The 27,071-nt window shown below is 41.7% G+C and overlaps 1 protein-coding gene across 2 annotated transcripts; it reads left to right on the forward strand.

Annotated features, from left to right (window-relative positions):
- Window positions 1-952: 952 nt before the first annotated feature.
- rxrgb (retinoid X receptor, gamma b) lies at window positions 953-26,387 on the forward strand. Of its 2 annotated transcripts, none has more exons than XM_053614322.1 (10): window positions 953-1,278; window positions 17,513-17,712; window positions 19,592-19,739; window positions 21,480-21,659; window positions 21,781-21,941; window positions 22,789-22,918; window positions 23,106-23,238; window positions 24,362-24,453; window positions 25,130-25,235; window positions 25,863-26,387. In XM_053614322.1, exons 1-10 carry the CDS (start codon window positions 1,248-1,250, stop codon window positions 26,008-26,010), a joined length of 1,329 nt encoding a protein of 442 aa, XP_053470297.1. In that variant the 5' UTR covers window positions 953-1,247; the 3' UTR covers window positions 26,011-26,387. The 2 variants fall into 2 exon arrangements, with proteins under 2 accessions (XP_053470297.1, XP_053470298.1); XM_053614323.1 differs by lacking the exon at window positions 953-1,278 and adding an exon at window positions 10,022-10,187.
- Window positions 26,388-27,071: the final 684 nt, after the last annotated feature.

Below are 27,071 nucleotides of genomic sequence, written 5' to 3' on the forward strand. Positions count from 1 at the left end.
TAACCTTCGGAGGACTGGGAACTAACCCCTGCATGACCCCCACTCTCCACAGAGAGATCTGAGGGGGCTTGGGAGGGGTCTCACTTTGGAGCACACATTGAAGGACCGGAGACATGGGCTACAACAGGAATAACACAAACAAAACCGTGTGGGAGAACATGGCTTATACATGAGGAATACGGATGTGTTCATTCATTCTTCTAATCTAATCTAATCTATTGTTTTTTATTAGATATTGATTATTTTCTCTTATGTCTGACCCTGTTCTGTTTAGCACAGTATAGTTTTAGGACAAATCAAGTCAACAATGCTCAAATTCTTGACATTAAAACGATAAGCTAAGATTGTTTCAAATAAAGTAGATCTGGAGCCAGCACTGGGAACGGTTGTTTCGGTCTGCTTTGGTCCACGCCCGCGTGAACGAGCCGTGCAGAAGAGGACGATTGTGCAGCTTTTTCTTGATTAGTTCCTCTCTTGAATAGCTGCTTCTGTGGACTCAGCAGTTATTTAGGATGCTTTCGTGCAGGCAGTTTTAGCCTGTTATTCAAAGCAAGGTGGAACTAGTATGGACAAACTTGAATTCAAAATCAATTAGTTTAATTTAATATAATTAATCATGTTAATTTGGATGTTTGTTGCACTGTTTAATGTTTTTAAACAGATATTGAACGTTCGCACCTTGATAACTGGTAAAGCATTATTTTTGCCATAGTACTGTATTATCCTCAAACATCACGAATCATTGAAGTCCACATTCTGGTATGGTGACAATCCTGCACCACCATGTCCCCTCTAAATCCAAACATAGAGGTACGCTTGTTTTTTTGCCCCTTAGAAACCAGAGGTACAAACTTTTGCACTTGCAATATTTATGACACGTGATATCTGTGCAGTTAATACCCGTATACTTCCTCCAAATAGGCCCCCTACATGACACTGTGGCATTGCTGTTGGCGGAAGTGATCGTTCCTCACACCTCCCTCTATTTGGGCCCTATGTAGGCTAAGCTATGGACTAGGTGTATGGCGCTGTCGCTGATGAAATCCCTGCTCTGACGTCCCCCCAGCATGGGCCCCACTCAGGCTGAGCTGAGCTCACTGTCGCTTCCCTTCACTCACTCCGGCCAGCGGAATGGACTGAGATGCCGCTGTGTGAGTCTGAGCAACTCCACAGCCACCCGAAGAAGAAGAAGAAGAGGAAGAAGAAGAAGAAGAAGAAGTCGGGGGTAAATACGGAAATAACCAGAGATGGACAACAGTGACACGTATTTACATCTCAGTGAGTTTTTCTCCTGTTTTCTGCGTCTCTGTCGCTCGGAGTTATGAGCCCTTCCGCGCTCTTGTTTACTTTCTCTCTCTCTCTCTCTCTCTCTCTCTCTGTGTGTGTGTGTGTGTGTGTGTGAGAGAGAGAGAGAGAGAGAGAGAGAGTCTGAAAACACTTGGCGGTAACTGACTTTATAGTAAAAAAGTCTGGAACAGGAGTGTGTGTACAGTACAGTACAGTACAGTACAGTAACCTGCTTCATTCCCCATCTTTACACAGCTTTACTGTTTACTGTGGACGTGTAGAGAGACAGAGACAGACAGAGAGAGTGAGAGGCAGACAGACAAAGACAGATACTGTACCACAGTCATGTTAATAAAGATAATTTGAATTTGAGAGACAGACAGAGAGAGAGAGACAGACAGTGAGGGACAGAGAGACGGTGAGAGAAACGAGACAGATATAGAAGGACAGACAGACAGAGACAGAGCGACTTGACTTTGACAATCCTTTATTTTAACCCTTCATGATGTGTCCACCGTTTTTACATCAAATAAATAATATTTCTAAACATACACAGTTCTGTGCAAAAGTTTTTAGGCACAAGCAAAGAAATGCTGTAGAGCGAAGACGCCTTCAAAATAATTCAATTAAATGTTTCTCCATTAAAAATATACCGTAAAGTACAGTAAACAGTAGTAAATGAAACAAAGTCAATGTTTGGTGTGACAAACAAACAAATAAATAAATAAAAATAGTCGTCTCCGGTACTATTAGTGCAGTTTAATAAGGACATGAGCTATAAGTGTTATCGAGCGTGTTGCAGAACCAGGCACGGTTCTTCTGGAGACTTTGACTGTCGCACTCGCTTCTTATTTCTGTAGCGAAACGCAGCAGCCGTCATTGTGTGTGTTTTATATCTGAAAAGTGTCTCTTACCTCTTAATACGCTGCTTTCTTTACTGACATCCAAACATTTTTCTGTAACATGGAATTTTCTGCTAGAAAGCTCATGTTTGGGAATCTAAAATGTTTTAGTACTGACTTGATAATGTAGAAGTCATATAATAAAAAATTTATAACAAAGTGCATACTAAAATAAAGAAATAGGGTGCCTAAAACTTGTGCACAGTACTGTACCTAAATAAATAAATAGATAAATGCATAAATAAGAAGTAGATAAGTGCACACTAGGCTTGCTGCGATAGCTGATTACATCAGTTGCCCACCGTGGCTCCGCTCCCACTGTCTGCCTTAATGATTCATTTTCAACATAAAACCTCGTCCTGCCCCCAAACCTTACACACGTCCTGCCCCCAAACCTTACACACGTCCTGCCCGCAAACCTTCCACACGCTCTGCCCGCAAACCTTACAGACGTCCTGCCCGCAAACCTTACAGACGTCCTGCCCGCAAAGCTTACAGACGTCCTGCCCGCAAAGCTTACAGACGTCCTGCCCGCAAAGCTTACAGACGTCCTGCCCGCAAAGCTTACAGACGTCCTGCCCGCAAAGTTTACAGACGTCCTGCCCGCAAAGTTTACAGACGTCCTGCCCGCAAACCTTAGAGACGGCCTGCCCCCGAACCTTACGCACGCCCTTCCCCCGAACCTTACGCACGCCCTTCCCCCGAACCTTACGCACGCCCTTCCCCCGAACCTTACACACGCCCTTCCCCCGAACCTTACGCACGCCCTGCCCCCGAACCTTACGCACGCCCTGCCCCTGAACCTTACGCACGCCCTTCCCCCGAACCTTACGCACGCCCTGCCCCCGAACCTTACGCATGTCCTGCCCCGAGCCTTACGCACGCCCTGTCCCCAAGGCTTACGCACGCCCTGTCCCCGAGCCTTACGCACGCCCTGTCCCCGAACCTTACAGATGTCTTGCAGTCTGTGTGTCATTTTTGAGTAAGCAAATTAAATCCTGAGTCTGGCCTTTAAAAGGGTTTTTAGCATCAGTTCTGGGTTCAGTGTTCCATTGCCTTTCATTTTATTTTTTCGTGTGAGCCAGGTAGCTAGTTTGGCCTGGCCTTTTATAAAATTAAGCACGCAGATCTTTTCTTTCTGTGCAACTGAGTATTTAGGGCCAAAAATAAACAGGCTTTCTGTTAGTATTTGACCCAACCTCCCTGCCAACACTCCCAGCTAGTCTGTCACATCTTAAGAAAAGGTGGTCTAACATTTCCTCTCTATCAAAAAATGGGCACGTTGTAGCTATGGTGGAATTGATATGCGCCACGTGTCTGTTTGTTCTCTATAGAGGGGTTGTACAGGGACCTCTAGCAGCCTCCTGGGGAAGAGCCTGGCACCAGTAGGTCCGACTACCTCGACACCTTCACCCCCAGCCAGAGAGTTTCGATAGGTTACTTTCATGCTGACTTCATAGAAGGTCTTTTTAGAAGCGTTTTCAATGTCCGTCAACTGTGGTGTGCTAAAAGAGAGTAGTTTTCCGTCTTCTTCCTCCTGCTGTTCAGTCGCTGCAGAGATGGGGAAGCATTGCCAGTCTCCTCCAGATCCCTGCTCTAGAGCCTCCCTAAACTCTGGAGGAAGTGCTAGGATCACCTCTCTCAGCATCCCCTGTCTCCTCACTCCTCTTCCAGGCTTCTCCAGCCCTCAATCCTTTAATCTTGGTTAGTCGAGCTTTGTGAAGGCACTGGCGAATGCTCCTCGATGTCAGGATTCGTGTTGGGATCAGTGGATTGTTAAATAAGGACTCCTCGTTTACACAGTAACATGGTTGGTTGCCTGTCCTGTTGGCCTTTAACAGAGAGGACCAAGCTCTTTGAACTGATTGATAAAAACCAGTTGTCCTTGATACATCCACCTTGTTTAGGTTCAGGATAAATAAATGTCTGTCATATCCCATGTTCTCTACTCGAAGAGTAGACTGGCTGTAGTAGTCCATGTCAGTCCTGAGCTGTAGAGCAGTTTCTGTGCTGTTAGCAGGCGAAAAGCCGGACTGGACAAGTCGATCAGGCCCTGACCTCCCTCCTGTAAGGTAAAGGACAGGGGCCTGTGTCCAGTGCTGTCCATTCCAGAAAAATCCACTATCCTCCTCTGGATCTCTGATTATTGTGTCTGATGACTTGAGGGCTGTGAACTTGTGCCACAGCATAGAGGTGATCAGATTGTTTGCAACCAGCACCCTCCCCCTGTAGGACAGCCAAGGCAGGACCCAAGTTCACTTAGACAACCTTGCGCCTTCTCCACCATTCCCTCCCAGTATTTTTGCAGGTACTCTTCTCCTAAGAACACACCCAAGTATTTGATGCCTTTGCAAAGATACGAATGATCTACTCTGTCAAAGGCTTTTTCTTAGTCTATGGATAAAAAATTCAGATCGTGAGAATTGATTTTACTCCGTTCAATCATGTCACATACAAGAAATACGTTGTCCATTATCATGCGTCCAGGCACACAGTATGTCTGACTTACTTCTACCACTGTGTCTGTGTTCCTTCAGCCTATTTGACAAGCACTTTGATAGGACTTTATAATCCGTACATAGAAGTGACACACTCCTCCAGTCACCTTTTTTTGGGAGGAGATATAAAACAGCTCGTGTGCAACTGATGGGTAATGTCCCATTGTTTGTAGACAGTTTATAAACCTCATACAGGTCTGTTCCCCCTGTTTGCCAGAAATGTTTATAGAATTCTGCCGGTAGTCCATCGATACCTGGTGCTCGCCCAGTGGATAATTGCTGTACTGCAATAGCTAATTCTTGGGGTTCGATGTCCAAGTCCAATGTTTCTTCTTGTCCTTTACTCAGTTTCGGTAGCTCCTTCAGTAGCTCCTTTCTGCATTGTGGGTCAGTGACTTCCGCACAGTACAGTTCCTTATAAATGTCCACTGCAATCTTCCTCATTTCTGCTGGTGTTGTGCTTGTAGTTCCATCAGAGCGCTTTAGGTGCAACACGAGATTGTGAGGTCTGGTTCTCCATTCTACTGTAGGTTAAAGAAGTAGGAGATTGGGGCATCAATGTCTTTGACGTTAGAGATTTGGGCTCTAATTAGGGCCCCCCTGGCCTGCTCATGAAGATAGGAATCTAGTGCCGCCTTTATGTCTTCTAAAGACTTCTTCTTCCCTGTGTGATTTTTAGTGATTCTTTTATTTTCTATTATTCATATCTCTCTATCTCTAACTCCTCAGTGGTGCCCTTCATTATTTCTTTAGTGTGTGTGTATGTGGTATACTGCTGGCAAAACATCTTTATTTGTGTTTTCCCAACCTCCCACCATGTTCCTTCTGTCTCCATTCCTCCCAGAACATGTCAATTTAAAACAGAAATCATCTAGCGAGCACCTTAAAGGAGCAGCAGTACTCTTCTTCTTCCCGGCAGCAACGCCCCCGTGCTACTCCCTGCCTCCACAGCGCCATGCTCCTTACCCACATCTGTAATCGCTGTAAAGTTTCCATCATCCTCCATCACCACATCAGCATTCCCTTCTGCACGAGAACTGTTGTTCTCTGTTACCACACTGTTATTCTCAGTTAGCGTAGCACCTACTCCATTTCCGTCTACCACGTCGACGTTTTGCTGTGGTTATACGAGGAATAACGTACCTCAGGACGTGTTGTCATTGGAGAATCAACGTTTAGAAGTAACCCCACCCCAGGGTTGATTATTTTCCCCTAGCAGCATGCCCCATCACGTTTTATTCTGTACTTGGACAGCTGCAGGTCAGTGAAAGGCCAGTCATGTCAGGAGTCATAACTTCCCGTTAAAATGTGTTCTCGGTGTAAATTAGATTAGATTGGAGGTCTGGACTTGACGTATCGCTGCAGTACGCTGGCTGCGTACACGTGTTGATAAACCTGCAATCACCTCATCAAAATAGAGTAAAACCGACCGATTGTAAGAGGTGTTTTAGTAATCCATTAAATCGAAGAATCGTAGCTGTGTGTCTGATTATCGGAAGGGGGTAAAAACATCCGTGAATCTTTTACTTCTTGTGTTACTCCCTAAAAATGATGAGTAAAGGTGCTGTATAATAATCTGCTAAACTGATGGGTTCTTTTCTGTTTTGGACAAACAGTTGTTTAAAGTTTTAGTCTGGAGTTTATATTTGTAACACTCAATTTGTGGATTTTATTTTAAATAAAAAAAAAAAGGTACTGAAAGTTTGCCCCGCCCCATCCGATTAATGGATTAATCGGAAAATAATCGGCCAACTATCGATTATGAAAATATTCGTTAGTTGCAAGCCTAATTTATTTTTATTTATTTTTAGCAGAAATGCTTAGCCTTGCCCCCCTAACTATATATAAATTAATCAGAGTGTCTTTTGTGCATTCTGGGTATCTTGTCTCCACTCAGTCCTGAGAGAAATTCTGATTTGAATAATAATGTCATTAGTTCCTTTTACAGTCAGATTATCAACCGAACCTCCTCTTTAATGATCTCTTAATATATATCGATGTTATGATCCACTACACTACTGTAGCTGTGGATAATCACACACACCGTTGGAGCTTAACTGTGTCACTGAGCCATGTGATTGCATTCAATTATATCTATATGGGCCGTTTCCATTATGAGCTGACATATTTTTAAGAGGTATATTTGTTCACGTCGCCCTGAAGGCATTCTCTTTGAATGCCATCTCCTTCCCCCTCTCATGCTCACTTTTTCTTGTTCTTTCTCTGCAGGAAATGCGCCTTGTATAGATTGTGTGTGTGTGTGTGTGTGTGTGTGTGTGTGTGCGTGTGTGTGTGTGTGTGTTTTTGTGTAACTAATGTTGCATTTGACTTAACACAGAAGAGGGAGGTCGGAGCTTGGAATGACATCATGCATTTGAGTGGGGGGTGGGGGGGACGGGTGCCTCCTTGAGTGATGTATATATTCCTCATCAGAACAGTGAAGTGAAGCATGTAGTCAGCGTTCTAGATTTGATGAACGAATCCGTCCGTATGCTGATCGGTTTGATCAGATACAGTGTAACTCATTTAAAGGTAAGAGGTGCTGCAGCGTGTTTACTGCTGATGCTGTGAGTGGCCATGTTGCTTTGGTGTCACTTCCAGAACTTGGAGTTGAGGAGACCACCTCAAGTTCCCAAGTAGGAATTCCGAGTTGAGGTCGGGCGTTTTGGATATTGTTGACTTCTCTTTATTTTATTTTTTTATTTTTTTTTTTACATATTTGGACGAGCAAACATTTATTCCTCTTTGAAACAGTGCCTATTAATGATGTTGATATACTTGAACAAAACCACAAGGAAAATTCACTTTTTCAATCATTTATTCAACAGAAATATCAATAGATGTGAGATTCTTCTGTGGTAAAAGTAAGTACACCCTTGGCCTCAGAAGCTAGTATTGCCGCCTTTAGCAGAAATATCTTCTTGTAGGTGTTCTGTATACTTGTCCACCAGGCTTGCTGGAATTCTTGACCACTCTTCTATGCAATATTCTTTCAGTTGTAAGATGTTTGAGGGTTTTCTTGCATGTTCTGCCCGTTTCACATCCCCCCACAACACCTCAATGGGATCAATCAAATCCGGGCTTTAACTCGGTCGTTCCATAACCCTCCATTTCTTCTTCTTGAGAAGTTCCTTGGTGGATTTGCTCGTGTGCTTAGGATCATTATCCTGTTGAAAGGTTCAACTTTTGGACAGATGTCCTCACATTATCTTCAAGCACTCTTTGATAAGATGCAGAATTCATAGTTGAATCAATAAATGCAAGCTGTCCTGTCCAGCATAGAAGCAACCCCAAACCATAACATTTCCACCACCGTGCTTCACAGTTGGTATGAGGTGCTTCTCCTGAAAAGCTGTCTTTGGTCTGCACCAAACATGTCTGCTGTTACTGTGACCAAACACCTCTATCTTTGATTTGTCTGTCCAGAGCACATTATTCCAAAAGGTCTGGTCTTTGTCTATATGCTCATTGACAAACTGTAGTCCTGCAAAGGCTTTTTCCTGACATGCCTCCCACGCAGATCAAATCTGTGCAATCTCTTTCTGATTGTAGAAGCATGCACTTTCACCCCAACAGCTGTGAGACTCACTCGCAGATCCTGTGATGAAATTTTGGGGTTCTTGGAGACTTCTATTTGCTATTTGTAGATTATTTTCATTAAAGTGGAATGATGTATTTAAAATAATTTGGAGATCTTTTTAAATCCCTTACCAGACTCATAGGCATCCACAAGCTTTTTACTGAAGGCCTTACAGAACTCACACACCTCAATAACAAAGGGAACAGCAGACACTAGATAAAAAAAAAATGATCAAATGTTTGCTTGCCCAAATATGTCAAACAAAACAATAGTTTCCATGGGATGTACATATTTTTTCACATGACTGTAGATGTGTGATAATTCTAGAGCAGTAGTGTTGTTTTAAAGACACCGCAAAACAAACGTCTGCTACAAACCACTGCATTGCTCTACGTGCCTCTAGTTTCTTTAGCTCCAGCAGTTTGTTGACATTTTTCTGGTCATGAATTTAGCTCAACTCAAACCGAGTCTTTTTTGTTAATTAGTCAGGACAGGAGTTTAGGATTTTGTCCTTAGCTGTAAAGAGTATCCGTAATCAGCATCAGGATTTAGACAGAATATCGAATACAAACCTTGTTAGCTAATTGTAGGCTGTAACAGATAGGCTTGTTTTTGTTTTGTGGCCTGATGATTACTCTGCACGTCTCTGTTAGATGTCCATGTTTCCTGGTGATCTCAGACTATGTGCAGTTAATCAGTAACCTGCTGTGAGGACAACATCACCCACCTGTGACAGTGATGCCTCCCTTCCAGATGCGCTGAACAACTTCTACACTCGGTTTGAAGCGCAGAGTGACGTGGCAGTGAGGAAGACCACCCCTCCTCCCAATGAACAGGTGCTATGTCTAACCACGGCTGATGTGAGGAAAACTCTACACATATTCAACCCACAGAAAGCTGCTGGACCAGACAACATTCCTGGTAGAGTGCTCAGAGGATGTGCAGATCAGCTAGCAGATGTTCTCGCTGACATCTTCAACATCTCCCTGAGCGGTGCCATCGTTCCAACGTGCTAGTCTACCACCTCATGTATACCACCTCTGTATCTCCAGCACCACCACGCTGAGCACGGGATCCCTCAGGGCTGTGTGCTTAGTCCACTGCTGTTTACTCTGCTGACTCACGACTGTGCAGCAACTCATAGCTCCAATCACATCATCAGGTTCGTTGAAGACACGACCGTGGTGGGTCTCATCAGCAAGAACGACGAGTCAGCACACTGAGAGGAGGTGCAGTGGCTAACGGACTGGTGTAGAGCCAACAACCTGTCTCTGAATGTGGACCAAACAAAAGAGATGGTTGTCGACTTCATTGATGGCTCCTCCATGGAGATTGTCAAGAGCACTAAATTCCTTGATGTTCATCTGACTGAGAACCTCACCTGGTCCATCAACACCAGCTCCATAGCCAAGAAAGCCCAGCAGCGTCTTTACTTTCTGCGAAGGCTGGAAAAAGCCCATCTACCACCTCCCATCATCACCACGTTCTACAGAGGAACCATCGAGAGCATCCTGAGCAGCTGCATGACTGGTTCAGAAATCACACTTTATTGGATCGCAAGACTCTGAGGAAGGTTGTTTCGTTTCACTGTGTACTGTACCAGCTGTGTATGGTTGAAATGACAATAAAGCCACTTGAACTTGAAAAATTCTACCAAGGAACCCTTCACACACATGCACACTCCACTTCCCATGAGTTTGTGTTACTTCATATATTTTAACACTGGAGACATTTTGATGCCTAGACTAGACTCTCTGGCAGTGCATGTGTCTTCATCCACACCGTTACTGTTGAGGAAGACTTCTCTGATCATGAGATCGGCCAATGTTGCATCGTGCAATATATTGATGTTATCGAAATTCCACTCCCTAGTTTGAAACGGTTACTACAGTGGAGTTCACTACATCACCAGAGGACATGGTAAACGATACACTTGTCATAAATTTAACTTTTGTCTTGAAATATGAACACTCATCAGCTCAAACACTTTAGGACAATACAGGAAATAATCCATAATCCATAATCCATCTGGTGTAGTCCTTACTTATGTTTTTTGTGATATTTTATTCTGATAATTATATATATATATATATATATATATATATATATATGTATAAAATTTACATATACTTTTTATTATTCAAAAAGGTTCACAGAACATCTGCTAGAGGTGTGCACCTGGACTGAGATCCTTCAGGATGAAGCAAACACACACATGGTGACCTGTGATGGACCTACGCCCCATCCCACGTAGTGCCCAGAAAGGGCTTCCGTCTTGTCGCATTACCCCATAACCCAGACATGTGATATATTTGTGTGGACTGATGCGATGCGGAACTGAAACATCTCTTCAGTTTCAGTCCAGTTTTGTTTGAGTGATTAGTCTGAGCAGAGACGCGTCACATGCTTCCTCCATGACAGGAAAATTTTGTAACTGTGGCACTGAACCATGTCATTCCGTGTTAGAGAGAAGTTTTAGGGACATTTCCCTCTCCTCCCCCGCTGTAAGTGACACACGGTTACACGGTGAGGCGGGTCTGGTTGTGCACGTGTGTGTTTGTGTAGTTTTGCATATCAGGAACTGTAGACAAATGTCAAGATCTTGTAGAACTTGTGACCAAGAAAATGTGCTTTTTGACATGTGATCCTTCTTCCGTTTTTTTAGCCGAGGGATGTAGGAGTTAGTCCGAGGTTAAAGGTTTTTTATCTTGCACTTATAAATGCCTATTTAAATTTTATAGCTCATTTTATGATTATGTGCCATCACTGACCCTGATATACCTATGGATTAAGTAGCAAGATAAGAGTGATGAGCAATAGTCTCTTTGTTGCTGTAGTCTGTTTACACTGTAAAAACTATTTTTTCTCTCTCTCTCTCTCTCTTATTTCTGTCTCTAGCCCTCCTTTTGTGTCCTCTCATCTGTTTCATGACAGCTGGTGAGATGATAAACCCACTCTGGCAGACTAAAGCAGATTTAGTGCTACGATTGATTAGACATCAACTTAATTTGGAACAGAAGTGTGTGTGTGTGTGTGTGTGTGTGTGTGTGTGTGTGTGTGCGCGTGCTTGCGTTTGTCCGTCTGTGCTGCCTGACCCGGTAATTACCACTTACAAATTTAAACAGCTCTTCTTTAAACTTGCAGTCCAGAAGTCTCTGCATTGTATCAGTGTACTGTATAACAGTTATACAGTGATGCATTTATACAGTACAGTGATTCAATACATTTATACAGTACAGTGATTCAGAATACTGATAGTTATACAGTACTGTGATACAGTACAGTGATTCAGTACACTGATACACTACTGTTATGCAGTACACTTATGCAGTACACTTATGCAGTACACTGATACAGTACAGTTATACAGTAAACTGATAGTGATACAGTACACTAATTCAGTACTGTGTTACAATACACTGATAGTGATACAGTACAGCTATGCAGTACACTAATGCAGTACAGTTATACAGTACACTGATACAGTACACTAATGCAGTACAGTGATACAGTACACTGATACAGTGATACAGTACACTAATGCAGTACAGTGATACAGTACACTGATACAGTGATACAGTACACTAATGCAGTACAGTGATACAGTACACTGATACAGTGATACAGTACACTAATGCAGTACAGTGATACAGTACACTGATACAGTGATACAGTACACTAATGCAGTACAGTGATACAGTACACTGATACAGTGATACAGTACACTAATGCAGTACAGTGATACAGTACACTGATACAGTGATACAGTACACTAATGCAGTACAGTGATACAGTACACTGATACAGTGATACAGTACACTAATGCAGTACAGTGATACAGTACACTGATACAGTGATACAGTACACTAATGCAGTACAGTGATACAGTACACTAATGCAGTACAGTGATACAGTACACTGATACAGTGATACAGTACACTAATACAGTACAGTGATACAGTACACTGATACAGTGATACAGTACACTAATGCAGTACAGTGATACAGTACACTAATGCAGTACAGTGATACAGTACACTGATACAGTGATACAGTACACTAATGCAGTACAGTGATACAGTACACTGATACAGTGATACAGTACACTAATGCAGTACAGTGATACAGTACACTAATGCAGTACAGTGATACAGTACACTGATACAGTGATACAGTACACTAATGCAGTACAGTGATACAGTACACTGATACAGTGATACAGTACACTAATGCAGTACAGTGATACAGTACACTGATACAGTACATTAATACAGTACAGTGATACAGTACACTAATGCAGTACAGTGATACAGTACACTAATGCAGTACAGTGATACAGTACACTGATACAGTGATACAGTACACTAATACAGTACAGTGATACAGTACACTGATACAGTGATACAGTACACTAATGCAGTACAGTGATACAGTACACTAATGCAGTACAGTGATACAGTACACTGATACAGTGATACAGTACACTAATACAGTACAGTGATACAGTACACTGATACAGTGATACAGTACACTAATGCAGTACAGTGATACAGTACACTAATGCAGTACAGTGATACAGTACACTGATACAGTGATACAGTACACTAATGCAGTACAGTGATACAGTACACTGATACAGTGATACAGTACACTAATGCAGTACAGTGATACAGTACACTAATGCAGTACAGTGATACAGTACACTGATACAGTGATACAGTACACTAATGCAGTACAGTGATACAGTACACTGATACAGTGATACAGTACACTAATGCAGTACAGTGATACAGTACACTGATACAGTACATTAATACAGTACAGTGATACAGTACACTAATGCAGTACAGTGATACAGTACACTAATGCAGTACAGTGATACAGTACACGGATACAGTACATTAATACAGTACAGTGATACAGTACATTAATACAGTACAGTGATACAGTACACTAATGCAGTACAGTGATACAGTACACTGATACAGTGATACAGTACACTAATGCAGTACAGTGATACAGTACACTGATACAGTGATACAGTACACTAATGCAGTACAGTGATACAGTACACTGATACAGTGATACAGTACACTAATGCAGTACAGTGATACAGTACACTGATACAGTGATACAGTACACTAATGCAGTACAGTGATACAGTACACTAATGCAGTACAGTGATACAGTACACTGATACAGTGATACAGTACACTAATACAGTACAGTGATACAGTACACTGATACAGTGATACAGTACACTAATGCAGTACAGTGATACAGTACACTAATGCAGTACAGTGATACAGTACACTGATACAGTGATACAGTACACTAATGCAGTACAGTGATACAGTACACTGATACAGTGATACAGTACACTAATGCAGTACAGTGATACAGTACACTAATGCAGTACAGTGATACAGTACACTGATACAGTGATACAGTACACTAATGCAGTACAGTGATACAGTACACTGATACAGTGATACAGTACACTAATGCAGTACAGTGATACAGTACACTGATACAGTACATTAATACAGTACAGTGATACAGTACACTAATGCAGTACAGTGATACAGTACACTAATGCAGTACAGTGATACAGTACACTGATACAGTGATACAGTACACTAATACAGTACAGTGATACAGTACACTGATACAGTGATACAGTACACTAATGCAGTACAGTGATACAGTACACTAATGCAGTACAGTGATACAGTACACTGATACAGTGATACAGTACACTAATACAGTACAGTGATACAGTACACTGATACAGTGATACAGTACACTAATGCAGTACAGTGATACAGTACACTAATGCAGTACAGTGATACAGTACACTGATACAGTGATACAGTACACTAATGCAGTACAGTGATACAGTACACTGATACAGTGATACAGTACACTAATGCAGTACAGTGATACAGTACACTAATGCAGTACAGTGATACAGTACACTGATACAGTGATACAGTACACTAATGCAGTACAGTGATACAGTACACTGATACAGTGATACAGTACACTAATGCAGTACAGTGATACAGTACACTGATACAGTACATTAATACAGTACAGTGATACAGTACACTAATGCAGTACAGTGATACAGTACACTAATGCAGTACAGTGATACAGTACACGGATACAGTACATTAATACAGTACAGTGATACAGTACATTAATACAGTACAGTGATACAGTACACTAATGCAGTACAGTGATACAGTACACTAATACAGTACACTAATACAGTACACTAATACAGTACAGTGATACAGTACATTAATGCAGTGCAGAGATACAATACAGTTTACTTTACATAGTTTACGGTTGTACAGTAAACTGACAGAATGATGGATTGGACAGTGTAGGTTTGATTTGTTGCAAATCAGGATATTGTTCTACTTGTATTGTTCTGTGGGTATCTGCGCATGCATTAACAGTGGCAGCTTGAACTTGTTGCAGAACCTGATAGTTAACTGTTAAAAGCTGTACTTTAATCCCTGACCATCAGGTCATCGCTATCACTGCAGGAGCCTGATTGTGAAATACTGAATTTGAGGACACATTCGATGCAAGTGGGTGAATCGAGTGCATATTAAACGCTAGACTTGTTTAATGATTCAATCAAAAATCCTGGCTAAGGAAAACCTTGCAGATCAGGTACTAGAGCTGTCCACTGCTCTAGAAAGAAAGCCTTGCACATTAGACACATTGCTACACAGATACACAGTTGTGTTTTGGTGACACTGAATTGGTTGTGGTTTTAATACAAGATGGTTCTATTAAACATTGTGTCTGTGTATGTTTGTCAGAACTAAAGGTTCATATACAGGCTCCTGAAAATAATTTTAAAAGTTTTCCCCATTGTCTGGGGATTGCGCGTTTGAATCCTGGTGATGCCAGGAGTCCAATAGGGCAAACTTTGCCATGTTCTCTAGGTGGGATGGGTTGCATGATCTCCATCAATCACAGCGACTCTAGCCAATCGTGGGCGTCTGTGAGGTCATGCATGTAGAAGGAGGTGGACAGTGCTTTCCACTGAGTGTGGTACAACACCCCGTGACACAGCATACATAGCAGATCAGAAAGATACAGTTGACTGTCTTCACGTGTCTCGGAGGAAGCACGTGATTTGCCTTCACTCTCCTGGGTTGGTGAAGGAGGGGACACCTAACTGTTGTGTGGGAATTGGCCAAGACTAAACTACGAAGGAAATTGGGGGTAAAAATGCTTCGTATACACTATCTAGTACATAATAAACTAGCAGCTTCTGAAAAAGGCAAGATTTCATTACGTGAAAGAAGTTACAGTCGAATATGGTGTCTGTTCTGCAAGGCTTTCTTTCAGATATTTTGACTTCTGGCCTCACTTCAGGATCAAAATGTGACATTTAGTAAAGGCCACTGCCAGAAGGTGTCTTCTGTCACAGCCAGTGAGCGAGAGATAAGAGAGAAAAGAGTGGCGGAAATTTTCATCGACATTTTAAAAACATTTTTGTTGGACAACTTGCTCTCTGATGAAGATTGAATGCAGTCTGATTGAATTCTGGAAAAGAGACTTTACTGTAATGTTGTGTGAGTTTGTCTCTGAGAGCTGATAACCTCAACTTTAAGATTTAGAAACATTATTAACTACATACACCGATTAGCCATAACATTAAAACCACCCACCTAATACTGTGTAGGTTCCCCTCTCCTTGTGCCTCCAAAACAGCTCTGACCCATCGAGGCATGGACTCCACAAGACCTCTGAAGGTGTGCTGTGGGATCTGGCACCAAGACGTTAGCAGCAGATCCTTTAAGTACTGTAAGTTGTGAGGCGGGGCCTCCGTGGATCGGACGTGTTTGTCCAGAACATCCCACAGAAGCTGGATCGGATTGAGATCTGGGGAATTCGGAGGTCGTGTCAACACCTTGAACTCTTTATCATGTTCCTCAAACCGTTCCTGAACAATGTTTGCAGTGTGTCAGGGAGCATTATCCTGCTGAAAGAGATCACTGATATTAGAGAACACCGTTACCATGAAGGGGTGTACTCAGTCTGTGACAGTGTTTAGGTAGGTGGTACGTGTCAAAGTAACATCCACATGAATACCAGGATCCAAGGTTTCCCAGCAGAACATTGCCCAGAGCATCACACTTCCTCCACCTACTCGCCTTCTTCCCATAGTGCATCCTGGTGCCATCTCTTCCCCAGGTAAGGGACGCACACGCACCTGGCCGTCCATGCTCACCCATTTTTCTTGCTTTGAACATATCAACTTCAGGAACTGACTGTTCACTTGCTGCCTGATATATTCCACCCCATGACAGGTGCCACCATAACGAGATAATCAATGCTATTCACGTCATTTGTCACTGGTTTTAATGTTCTGGCCGATCGGTGTACACGGACCCCCCTCTTTGTTTTACTGACTGGCGGCCTTCTTAAGCAGGCTCTCTTAGTGAAATTTAAACATTTTAATTATTGTTATTTTTATGCATGCACTGGGGTTTCAGGAGACCGTGAACAGTGAGGAAATAAACGAAAAGTCAGGTTTAGCGAGAGAGGGTGACTGGCACTTGATTGAATCAGTATTGCATGTTGGTGAAGTAGTCCATCTCAAAAACTCCCTTAAAATACACTACAACTGTGTTTTTGAACATCTGGAGTTCTGTTCGGACAGGGTTAGATTTCTGGACGTTCAGTAATGTTGCTGACAGAAATCTTTCTTGATTACGACTGAACGAGATAAGCGACCTCTGTATTAATCACAGCGATGGGAGTGTCTTCTTGCTGTATGCGCGTTCATCACTCCTCTGTGTGCTACATACACTTGTGTTACAATATACTGATTGTTTTAACTTTTGTTTTTATAACTTTGAAGAAAAAGTACAAAGCCTCCTTTCCCAAAGGATTTGACAACTCTTTTACCGACATGTCAGTTAGACAGGATATGCTTTAGTGTTACATTTTATATTGTAAAATGTTTTTTATATTCAAACAAGGCTAAAATCCAGAGATACTCTGGTAATAATTCCATTACCTCACCTGCCCGTGTAAAGCTAATCCAATTCGAATAGGGGTTCAGAGCAATCCTGTAAAGTATGTTCAGATCAATGTTCTAGCAGTTTTCCAATGCAAAACAAATCCTTTATGTGACGTGTCACGCTATCATATATGAACCATGACAGCTTATCATACCATGAATGTTATTCGCTGTTTTTCTCCTCCCACAGACTCACCTGGGGCACTTAACTCCTCCCTCTCACAGCCTCCACCAATGAGCTCCATGATGGGTCACTCGTCTGTCATCAGCACCTCACGTCCCCTCCCTTCGGCTATGGGCTACTCGGTCATCACTTCCTCTATGAGCTCGCCCTCTGCCTCACTACCCTCCACTCCTGCCATGGACTTTGGCGCCCTCAATAGCCCACAGGTAAAAATGCTCAGTTCTGACAAGGCCAGGAATCCCGAGTCCCCTAACAGAAGCTTACACTGGGCCTCAACAGTCTCAACTTTATGACACGTGTTTCAGGGCCATCTGTATAACTCGGGTCATAGTGAACGTGCTGTTTGGGTTTTATTCATTTAAATGAAAAGAAAAGAACTTTATATTGAATTAGTAGCTAGTACTGAAGTGTACAGAGTTTTAGACACATGCTGTAAAACATTGGTATCGGTGGTAACCACTGAGCCGTCTTAATTGGTTTTTGCAGCAAGTGTTTACTAGTGGGGCAGTCTAGGTGATCAGTTTAAAAGGACACACCTGGGCAACAAGACACACCTGTCAGTCACCTGTTCCAATACTTTTGATCACTTTTAAAAAATGGGTGGGTTAAAAAAAGTGCCATTTTTAAAGTTGTTAAACACATCTAATTCATCTATAATTCATCTTTTCATCTATGTACTTGTATACAGTGAATTGCAGAAGTATTCACACCCCTTAAAAGTCATCGAATTCATCTGGATTACAAATGACCCTTACACAGATTGTTCCAGACAGTATTTTATTGCACACCAATATGCTCTTACTGTTACTGTTGAGCTTTCATATGATTTCACATGTCTCTACTTGAGCAACAGTTTGTTTTTAGCCACACCTCCCACATAGTCCTCAGTTATGCAGAGCTCTTGAAATGGTTGTGCTGGTGCACCTTCACTCCACTCTCAGCCACTGTTCTCTGTAACTCCTTCAGAGTGACTGTTGGCCTCTCTATGGGTTCCCTCAACAGTCTCAGACTTGCTTTTGAGTTTTGAGGGAGGGTTTCGTGTAGATAGAGTTAGGGTGGTGTGATGCAGCTTGCACTTTGTCCTTAGTCTTTGTTTTCACTTCTTTCCTGCAGACGGACCATCTTGTCAGTGACAGCTCAACCGAGGCAGTTTTGTTACGAAAATGGGAGCTTTTTTTTCAGTTTCTGGTTTTCTTTGAAATCAAATAATTCATTTTTAAGGTTCACTGTTAAAGAACACATGATTGCAATAAAAATACTGACAGGAAGAATACAGTGCTGTGAAAAAGTATTTTCCCCCATCCTGATCTCTTGTGTTTTTGTGTGTATCTCATACTAAATAGTTTTAGATCTTTAAATGAAATACAACGTAAAACAAATCTGAGTAAACACAAAATACAGTTTTTAAATGATAATGTTATTTATCAAATGTTACATGTTACAAACCGAAGAAATCAGCAAATACTCTTTCACAGCACTGTACAGTATGGATATGTATCGTTTATTTGTGGAGTTGAATACTTTTGCAAGCCATCTGTGTACACACACCTTTTGGTTTTCTGTCTCTGTGAGGACCTTCCAAAACCTAAGCCTATCCTTAACCTCAGTAACCAGAATGAAATGTTTGACTCTTTTATTTTTTCATATAAAAGCTGTAAAACACTGTATTTTTGTGAGGACCAGGGGATTGTGAGGACATTTGGTTGTCCTTGGTCTTCAAAAAGGACACACACATACAAGAGACAGAAGCTGGCAGTTGGGAGGTGGGGGTGGAAATCATGTAGCTGATGAAATCATTTAAAACGTTTTGTGTAGATAACGTGTTCATATGGCTGCCCTCTACTGGCAGCTGTGCACTAAGCACAATTTTAGCCATCTATCTGAGCAACTGAGTGACCGAGTGAGAGATATAGTGAGAGAAGAGAGAGAGAGATGGATGGATAGATGATTGGTGTTTATAGAGTAATGGACACAGGGGGAAAACTTCACAGTTCCATCCTCTCTCTCTCTCTCTCACACACATTCTCTCTCTCTCTCTCTCTCTCTCTCTCTCTGTTTCCCTCTCTCTCTCTATCAATCATGCAGATGAACTCTCTGAGCAGTGTGAGCAGCTCAGAAGATGTGAAGCCTCCTCCTGGTCTGCTGCCTCTGGCCAATATCAACAGCTACCAGTGCACCAGTCCTGGCTCCATGTCCAAACACATCTGCGCCATCTGTGGTGATCGCTCCTCAGGTAATCTTGGTGATTTTATATGTATTTTGTATATAATATTGTATGGTGATCTCTTGACTTTGTGTTTACTATTTAGGCCAAGATTACAATGCACAGTTCGGATAAAGTAGTATATCGGCCTGCCTGTGTTTGATGCTTGTAGTTTTGCTGAGAAGTTACAGCGCCTTCCCCTAATATTGGCACCCTTGGTAATGAGCAAAGAAAAATTGCTTTTATTGACGAACCTTTTGATCTTTTGTTCAAAAAATTCACAAAAACACTCTGCTCTCATGGATATCAAACAGTTGCAACCAAAACACAGGTTTATTAAAAAAAAATCTTTGTTAAATATAGGTGTGCAACAATTATTGACACACTTTTAGTGAATACTGCCAAGATAACAGCTCTGAGTCTTCTCCTATAACGCCTGATGAGGTTGGAGAATACATGGCGAGGGATCTGAGAGCGTTCCTCCATACAGAACCTCTCCAGATCCTTCACATTTCGAGCTCCACGCTGGTGGACTCTCCTCTTCAGTTCGCCCCACAGGTTTTCTATGGGGTTCAGGTCAGGGGACTGGGATGGTCATGGCAGGACCTTGATTTTGTGGTCAGTAAACCATTTCTGTGTTGATTTTGATGATGTTTTGGATCATTGTCCTGCTGGAAGATCCAACCACGGCCCATTTGAAACTTTCTGGCAGAGGCAGTCAGGTTTTCATTTAATATCTGTTTATATTGATAGAGTCCATGATGCCATGTGTCCTAACAAAATGTCCAGGTCCTCTGACAGAAAAACAGTCCTAAAACATTAGTCACCACCATATTTAGCCGTGGCCATGAGGTACTTTTCCATATGGCTACCTCTCTGTGTGCTCCAAAACCACCTCTGGTGTTTATTAACAAAAAACTCTATTTTGGTTTCATCTGACCATAGAACCCGATCCCATTTGAAGTTCCAGTAGTGTCTGCACACTGAAGACGCTCGAGTGTAGAGGCTTTTTTCTTGAAACCTTGTGGTGATGTAGATGACTTCGGATTGTAGTTTTGGAGACTTTCTGACCCCAAGACACAACTAACTTCTGCAATTCTCCAGCTGTGATCCTATGAGATTTTTTGCGTTGAGACGATATAGACACACGTCCAATTCCAGGTTGATTCATAACATTTCCAGTTGACTGGAACTTCTTAATTATTACCCTGATGGTGGAAATGGGTGTTTTCAATGCTTGTGCTATTTTCTTATAGCCACTTCCCATTGTGTGAAGCTCAACAACCTTTTGCTGCACATCACAGCTATATTCCTTGTTCTTATCCATTGTTATGAATGACTAAGGGAATTTGGCCTGTGTGTTACCTCATGTTTATACCTCTGTGAAACAGGAACTCATGCTTGAGCAATTTCCTGTTCCTAGTCCCACAGGTGTACTAATAAAATGTGAAATATTTTAGAATTTACAGGTGATTGCCTTTCATCAACATACATATACTGTATGAATATATGTTCTTTTGTAAATCCGGCTTTTTAGAACTTTTTAGTTCGGTTTGTCTTGCGCAAAGATATACACACTACACTAAAAGACAGGTAATAGTAACAGAAGTCATGTGTCAGTTAAAACCATGTCTGTGCCGATTGAGTATGTTTGAGGTTGGGAAAATCGGGCCTTTGTTTTTTGTTTTTTTGTTTTTTTGACCTGGCTATTCCTATTTTGTGTATGCTTTATGGATTACAGATTGTGTTTTGGCTTTGCCGTGAATGCAGGAAAACACTATGGTGTGTACAGCTGTGAGGGGTGCAAAGGTTTCTTCAAGAGGACCATCCGGAAAGACCTGACCTACACGTGTCGAGACAGCAAGGAGTGTCTGATTGATAAACGCCAGCGCAATCGCTGCCAATACTGCCGCTACCAGAAGTGTCTGGCCATGGGCATGAAGAGGGAAGGTGTGTGTATACTTCAAATAAAAGTAGTACCAAAGTAACATCAAATACATCCATCAAGATATAATACAGGTGTTGTATCAAATAATAGGACTGTATTTATGTGCCTCCTGGCTCACTGTAGCGGTTCAGGAAGAGAGGCAGCGTGGGAAGGAGAAGAGCGATAATGAGGTGGAGTCGACCAGCAGTTTTAACGAAGACATGCCTGTAGAGAAGATCCTGGATGCCGAGCTCGCGGTGGAGCCCAAGACTGAAACGCACACAGATGACAGTCCAGGAAACTCTGTAAGTCCTTAACCGAACAAATAATGACAACAACGAAACGACACAACAGATTTCAACACGTAGTCATTTTTTTCCATGAGAAGTAAACCAACACTCAGAAACCAGGTGGGAAAGAAATATGTACGCGCTTCCTGCTTCCACAATCATTAACACAGCAATTAGGAGCCAGGTGTTACTGACGAAACGCACAAAATGAGTTAATCATCAAGAAGTGTAAGCGTTCAGGGGTCTGCTAGTAGGGACTGGCTTAACCAAAAGAAGATCGATGGTTTTCAGAGACCTAGCAAGAGCCCAGACCTGAATGCAGCTAAAAATGACACTGTGCACAGGAGACGTCCTCACACTTTAATGGATCTAGAATGTTTGTTTTTTTGTAAGAAAGAGTGGGAAAATATTGGCAAGTCAAGATGTGCCATGCTGATAGACTCTTACCCAAAAAGACTGAGTGGTGGAATAAAATCAAAAGCTGCTTCAATAATGTATTAGTTTAGCGGTGCGCACACTTATGCAACTAGGTTTTTATTTTTATTTTTTTCATCCCCTAAAAACATTTTTTTTTCCACTTTGTATAATTTGCAATTGCACATTAAAGGTGGGAAAAGATCGGGTCATGATTTATCTTGGTGTCATTCAAATGTTAACAGGGGCGTGCAAACTTTTTATATACACTGTACACTGTGTTTGGTTTTCACCGAACATGATGCTGTGCATGATGACCGAACATCACCTTGGAGATGCCATCTCATACTAACAGTGAAGTGTTGCTAATTGTCTCTGTCTGTCTACCTGTCTGTCTGTCTGTCTGTCTGTCTGTCTCTTTCTCTCTCTCTCTCTCTCTCTCTCTCAGACAAATGACCCAGTCACTAACATCTGCCAAGCAGCAGATAAGCAGCTCTTCACACTGGTTGAATGGGCTAAAAGGATACCGCACTTCTCAGACCTTCCCCTGGATGATCAGGTCATTTTGCTTCGGGCAGGTAAAGCCACACACACACACACACACACACACACACACACACACACACACACACACACTTCTACAGAACATCGCACTGCTACACTAATGAGAGAAATAGCTGTTTATACACAGAGACTTGGAGACACAGAGAGAACATGTTGAGCACACTTATTCCTCCTGGTGTTTCCTCTTACTGTTCTCATCAGGCTGGAACGAGCTGCTCATCGCCTCGTTCTCGCATCGCTCAGTCACGGTAAAAGATGGCATTCTGCTGGCCACAGGTCTCCATGTGCACCGGAGCAGCGCACACAGTGCCGGAGTGGGTTCTATTTTTGACAGGTTTGTTTGCCTGGTAATTTATAAACATTTAAATGGATGACTCACAGCATTGATGGTGCTATATATATATAGTAGGCCAGTGGCAGCTCATGGGTTCAAGTCCCAGCGACGTGAATTCAGACTGTAAAGAAGCAGCTGGCCATTTGCTGATGTGGGCACATCACAATTACAATGAAAACAGTGATGAGCCTTCCACTTCCTGAGTAGCAGCCCCACCCTACTGTGGAAGCTGCATAATGCCTTACAAGTTTGTTTTATAAAGTGAAGGGGCGGAGCTAGCAGCTGTTTATGGGTCAGAGTAATTTCAACAGAAATGTGAACTGACTGTTCACTTGCTTTTTAATGAGATAATCCCTATTATCCACGTCACCTGTCAGTCGTCTTAATGTTATGGCTGATATATATATATATATATATAGATGTGTGTGTATGTGTGTGTGTATGTGTATATATATATATATATATATATATATATATATATATATATATATATATAATATATATATATACACACACACACACACAGAGTGCTGTGAAAAAGTATTTGCCCCATACTGATAAGTCATACTACATAGTTTCAGAAATGAAAACTAAATCTAAGATAAAACAAAGGCAGTTTAAATGATGTTATTTATTGAAGCAAAAAAGTTAACCAATACCAACTGGTCCTGTGTGAAAATGTATTTGTACTTGTCTGTAGTTACTAATTCCCCAAATCTATGAAAGTGCATTGATAATGGAGTTCAGCTAGACTAGACACAACCAGGTCTGATTACTGCAAATACTGCTCAATCAAATCTACACTTAAATAGAAAGTGATGTTGGACAACTATAAGGTGCTGGATAACTTTTTTGCTTCAATATAAATAAATAAATCCATATTGTGTGTTTACTCAGATCACCTTTGTTTTTTGTTGTATTTTGTTTGAAGATCTAAAACTATTGAGTATGAGATATACACAAAAACAGAAGAAATCATGAAATACTTTTTCACTGTACTATATATATATATATATGTATATATTATATAAAATATGCTTGTAGATTTTTTACTGTGTGCTAAACTGGTCATTTCTGTATTTACTATTGTGAGTATTCAAGATAATGGATTTGTTCTCTTCAGAGTGTTGACTGAGCTGGTGTCTAAGATGAAAGACATGCAGATGGATAAGACGGAGCTAGGATGCCTCAGAGCCATCGTTCTTTTTAACCCCGGTCAGTGACACACACATACAAATACACACATAGCAGCAGCAGCTCAAAAAGATGTGGTTGGGTGGTTTTTGTGTCTCAGTGGAAACACGTGTCGGATGTTTTGGTCATACACACCACCACAAGCGTGGACCCCAAAAAAGGAAAAGCATCTGGTGAATGATCTCCAGCTGCTGCTAGTCCGTCAGCGAGTGTTGAAGCCCAAAGCGACAGCTAGAGCAAGACCTTCACAAATTGATTTGCGGAAATGGACCAAGTGCAGAAAGCCGCTTACATGTACCCGCGGGGAGCAATGTCTTAATGTGCAATGTCGAACATCCAACCGAATCGGAACCACTGAATATGTAAAGCGGACTTAAACGGACGGAAATTTGCCTGTCGAATGTTATCGGTGGTATTTGTAAACAAACTGAATATTTTTCTAGATTAACTTTGGAAGGTGTCGAACTGCAGCGCCCAAAAATGCAAAGCCCTGAAAATACAGAGCTTTTTTTTTTTGATTAGTGCAATTCAGCCTGCTTTTTTTTTTGGCTTCAAAGACGCACGTCGTTATTCTACTTGCATGAAATTGTTACAAAACATTATTTAATGAGTGATTTCTACATAAATGACTTACAATTTACAGATCAATTCATTGATTAATGCGGTGTGTGTGTGTGTGTTCGTTCTGTGCTTGCAGATGCTAAAGGCCTGTCTAACCCGGCTGATGTGGAGGCGCTTAGAGAAAAAGTCTACGCCTCGTTGGAGTCCTACACCAAGCAGAAATACCCCAACCAGCCCGGCAGGTAGCACGCTGCATTTACACACTCCTGACCTCTGACTTGCGCCGCTGTTCGAAGCTAAAAACCGAGATTTCAAATCTCACCACCTGAACAGCGATGCGTATGTTTAGAATTTCAGTCATTCTGTGTAAACTCCAGAGATTGTTGTGTGTGAAAAGCTCAGGAGATCAGCGGTTTCTGAAATACTCAAACCAGCAAATCTGGTACCAACAACCACGTCACGGTTAAAGTCACAGAAATCAGTTTTTCCCCATTCTGATGTTTGATGTGAACATTAACTGATGCTCTTGACTTGTATCTGAATGATTTTATGCATTGTGTTGCTGCCACACGATTGGCTGATTACGGAGCTGTAAAAATGGGCACGTGTACAGCTGTTCCTAATAAAGTGGACGGTGACTGTATATGTTTCTGACCTTAGACATCATACCAGACTTCAGACTGTTCAAAGATGTTTATATATATATATATAATAAACATCTTTGTGGCTGCTGTTGCGCTGTAAAGAACAGTTCGAGGTGAGGGTGGAAGCTAAATGTGTGTAATACAGTGCTGCGTATCTACCAAACTGTTATTAACTGATGGAATGTGTGTGTGTGTGTGTGTGTGTGTGTGTGTGTGTGTGGTCAGGTTTGCTAAGCTCTTACTACGTCTACCCGCTCTCCGTTCGATTGGACTGAAGTGTCTCGAGCATCTCTTCTTCTTCAAGCTGATCGGAGACACGCCCATAGACACCTTCCTAATGGAGATGCTGGAAGCACCCCATCAGATAACATGACATAAGCCCCGCCCCCTCTTCCTTTTTTTTATTGTATTTGCAAACGCATCCATGTGATAACTGGTAATTAATGAACTTGACTGAGGATGTAAGCTAGACGTTTTGTACAGAGCACAGACGAGATCTGGTGTGAGACATGTGTATTGGGGGGAGGGGGACCGGACAGGGGCGGGGGCAGCTCATCAAGTACGCTGTCAATATGAATTTGAATAGATTTGTTTTGTAAAATAACTTTCTCTTGTAAATAGATCATTTTCACGCATCCATGTGCTCTAACAGCAAAGCAATGCAACAACAGAGCGTTTATTTTGTTGAGGGGGAAAAACTACAGAATTTCTACGAACTGCATTCCTGTCTAAATAAAATATTTAAATGTACAGTGGCTCTTTCTTTCTGATTGTGTGTAGAATATAGGTGTGTACAGTAAACGAGCGCCCCTGGAGGCTGGAACTGCACTAGTCTGTCTTGATCAGCAGGCGGCGCTGTTGCGAATATTAAACCCCTGAAACACATCATGGAGGATTTCCTGCACCGCACACATCGGTCATCTATTTAATAATAATTTTTTAAAAAAAGTATTTTATTCGTAATTCATATACAAGAACTCGCCTTGGTAACAGTGAGAAACCGACCAAGTGATGTATTCCTTTTTTTTTTTTTTTTTTACAGCTTTATTTAAAAATAAATAAATAAACATCATGGAGGTATTTCTTGGTCAAATACAGACAGGACGTTTAAAAAGGGGCAGAAAGAAACTTTTAATTACTCTTAAATTAGCCTACAATTTAAGGACACTGACATGGTGTTGAATTGTTAATGCATCATATCCAACCCTCGTGTATTAATCCCACAGGGGATGGATCAACGAGTCTGGATAAAGTTAGCTGATATAAAGGTATATAAAGTGAAATAATAAAATACAAACACAGAAAAAAACACACTGAAATCTGCTGGGGCTCCTGCTGGTCATGTGACGGCAGACTCCTTTTGGTTCTGAAGTGCGCGTGATGACGTTTCAGATGCAATTATAAATGAAACTCAGTAATCAAGGTTATTTTTAA

This window comes from Ictalurus furcatus, chromosome 25 (assembly GCF_023375685.1).
Source record: "Ictalurus furcatus strain D&B chromosome 25, Billie_1.0, whole genome shotgun sequence".
In the NCBI taxonomy this organism is placed as follows: domain Eukaryota; kingdom Metazoa; phylum Chordata; class Actinopteri; order Siluriformes; family Ictaluridae; genus Ictalurus; species Ictalurus furcatus.